Here is a 1,601-nt window from a genome sequence, read left to right on the forward strand (position 1 = left end):
CCTTCTTGAATTTTCGACTTGCCTATTAAATTCTATTGAAGTATACGCTCGTAAAAACTGTGGAACCTGCATGAACATCGGACTCCTTTGCTTGGACTGTAGCCAAAAGGGTACCAGAAAACTGGTTGGTTGTTGTAGTTTTCTGGAGTTGAGATATTCTAGACAATTACAGCAAAATTGTTAGTAAATGTGAGATATTAGGGGTACCCATAAGTCATCAATTATTTGAGGATGAGTAATTTGTCATCAGTCGTGTACTAACAGCGAAAGTGATAACATCTAATTTACAGTGAACTTAAGTAGAGCAGGTAGTGAGTAACGTGTAACTAAGTGCATAGCAAGATTAAACTTGTTTTGACAAAATGGCGGCATTTCTACCATCAGAGGACCATATACGGCATTGCATGTTGTTTCATTTTCACGCTGGTTTGAACGCAGCTGCTGCGACTAGAAAAATTTGCGATACGTATGGCGAAGTGTTGGAAGTTAACAAGTGTCAAAGTTGGTATAGAAAATTTGCCGCAGGTGATTATGACCTTAATGATATGCCGCGAAGTGGCCGACCCGTACAGTTCGACGAAGACGCGCTGAAGTCGCTAGTGGAAGCAGATCCGAGATTGAGCATACAGGAATTATCGAGAAGCCTACAATCAACCTGGTCAACCGTACAAAGACACTTACATCAAATCGGCAAAAAGTGTAGACAAGGTGTTTGGACTCCACATGAATTAAGCGAAAGCAATAAGGACCAGCGACGAACAATTTGCACATCTTTATTGACGAGACTGAACTCAGATCCATTTTTAAACAGGATCGTAACTGGTGACGAAAAGTGGATCCTGTACGATAATGTAAAACGCTCTAGACAGTGGCTTTTAGCAAATCAGGCGCCAAGACCGACATCAAGACCAACATTGACAATGAGGAAGGTTTTACTCTCAATTTGGTGGGATTGCAGTGGAATCATACACTTCGAGCTATTGAGAGCAGGCGAAACGATAACAGCAGACTCATATTGTTCACAATTGGAACGACTTCAATCAAAGCTAATTGAAAAACGGCCAGCTCTAATCAATAGAAGAGGAGTCATTTTGCAACATGACAATGCCCGGCCTCACACAGCAAGAATCACGCAAGAAAAAATAAAGGAGTTAGGATGGGAAGTTCTACTTCATCCACCTTATTCACCAGATATTGCCCCATCGGATTATCATTTGTTTCGGTCGCTGGAACATTCCTTACGAAATAAAACTTTCAACTCTGTCACCGACGTCGAAAGGCACCTTCAGTCATATTTTGCTTCACGGCCGGCAGATTTCTACAGGAATGGAATTGAAAATTTGCGCAGCAGATGGCGAACTGTTATTGATAATGATGGAGATTATATAATTGATTAAGAAATAAAAATATTAAAGTTTTAATAAATTGTTAATATCTTTCTTAAAAATAATGGATTACTTATGGGTACCCCTAATATTTTTCTTTGCAGTGAATCAGGTTTTTTGTGCCTTTGATAGAGCTACAGACTACTTGCACTTTGAAGGCTGATTGCTCGGAGGTTGTCATTTAATAGAAACTAGCAGCTTACCCTTTTAATAGAA

General features: G+C 39.7%; 1 protein-coding gene across 1 annotated transcript; it reads left to right on the plus strand.

Moving 5' to 3' along the window:
- The first annotated feature begins 362 nt into the window (after positions 1–362).
- On the plus strand, positions 363–1,397 carry LOC119650974 (histone-lysine N-methyltransferase SETMAR-like). Its single transcript, XM_038054237.1, has one exon. It carries the CDS (start codon positions 363–365, stop codon positions 1,395–1,397), a length of 1,035 nt encoding a protein of 344 aa, XP_037910165.1.
- The last annotated feature ends 204 nt before the right edge of the window (positions 1,398–1,601 follow it).

The sequence above is a fragment of the Hermetia illucens genome, chromosome 3, assembly GCF_905115235.1.
Source record: "Hermetia illucens chromosome 3, iHerIll2.2.curated.20191125, whole genome shotgun sequence".
In the NCBI taxonomy this organism is placed as follows: Eukaryota; Metazoa; Arthropoda; class Insecta; order Diptera; family Stratiomyidae; genus Hermetia; species Hermetia illucens.

What these genes read in the sequence shown, in the direction of transcription:
- LOC119650974 (XM_038054237.1), top strand. Translation starts at nt 363, where the DNA reads ATGGCGGCATTTCTACCATCAGAGGACCATATACGGCATTGCATGTTG.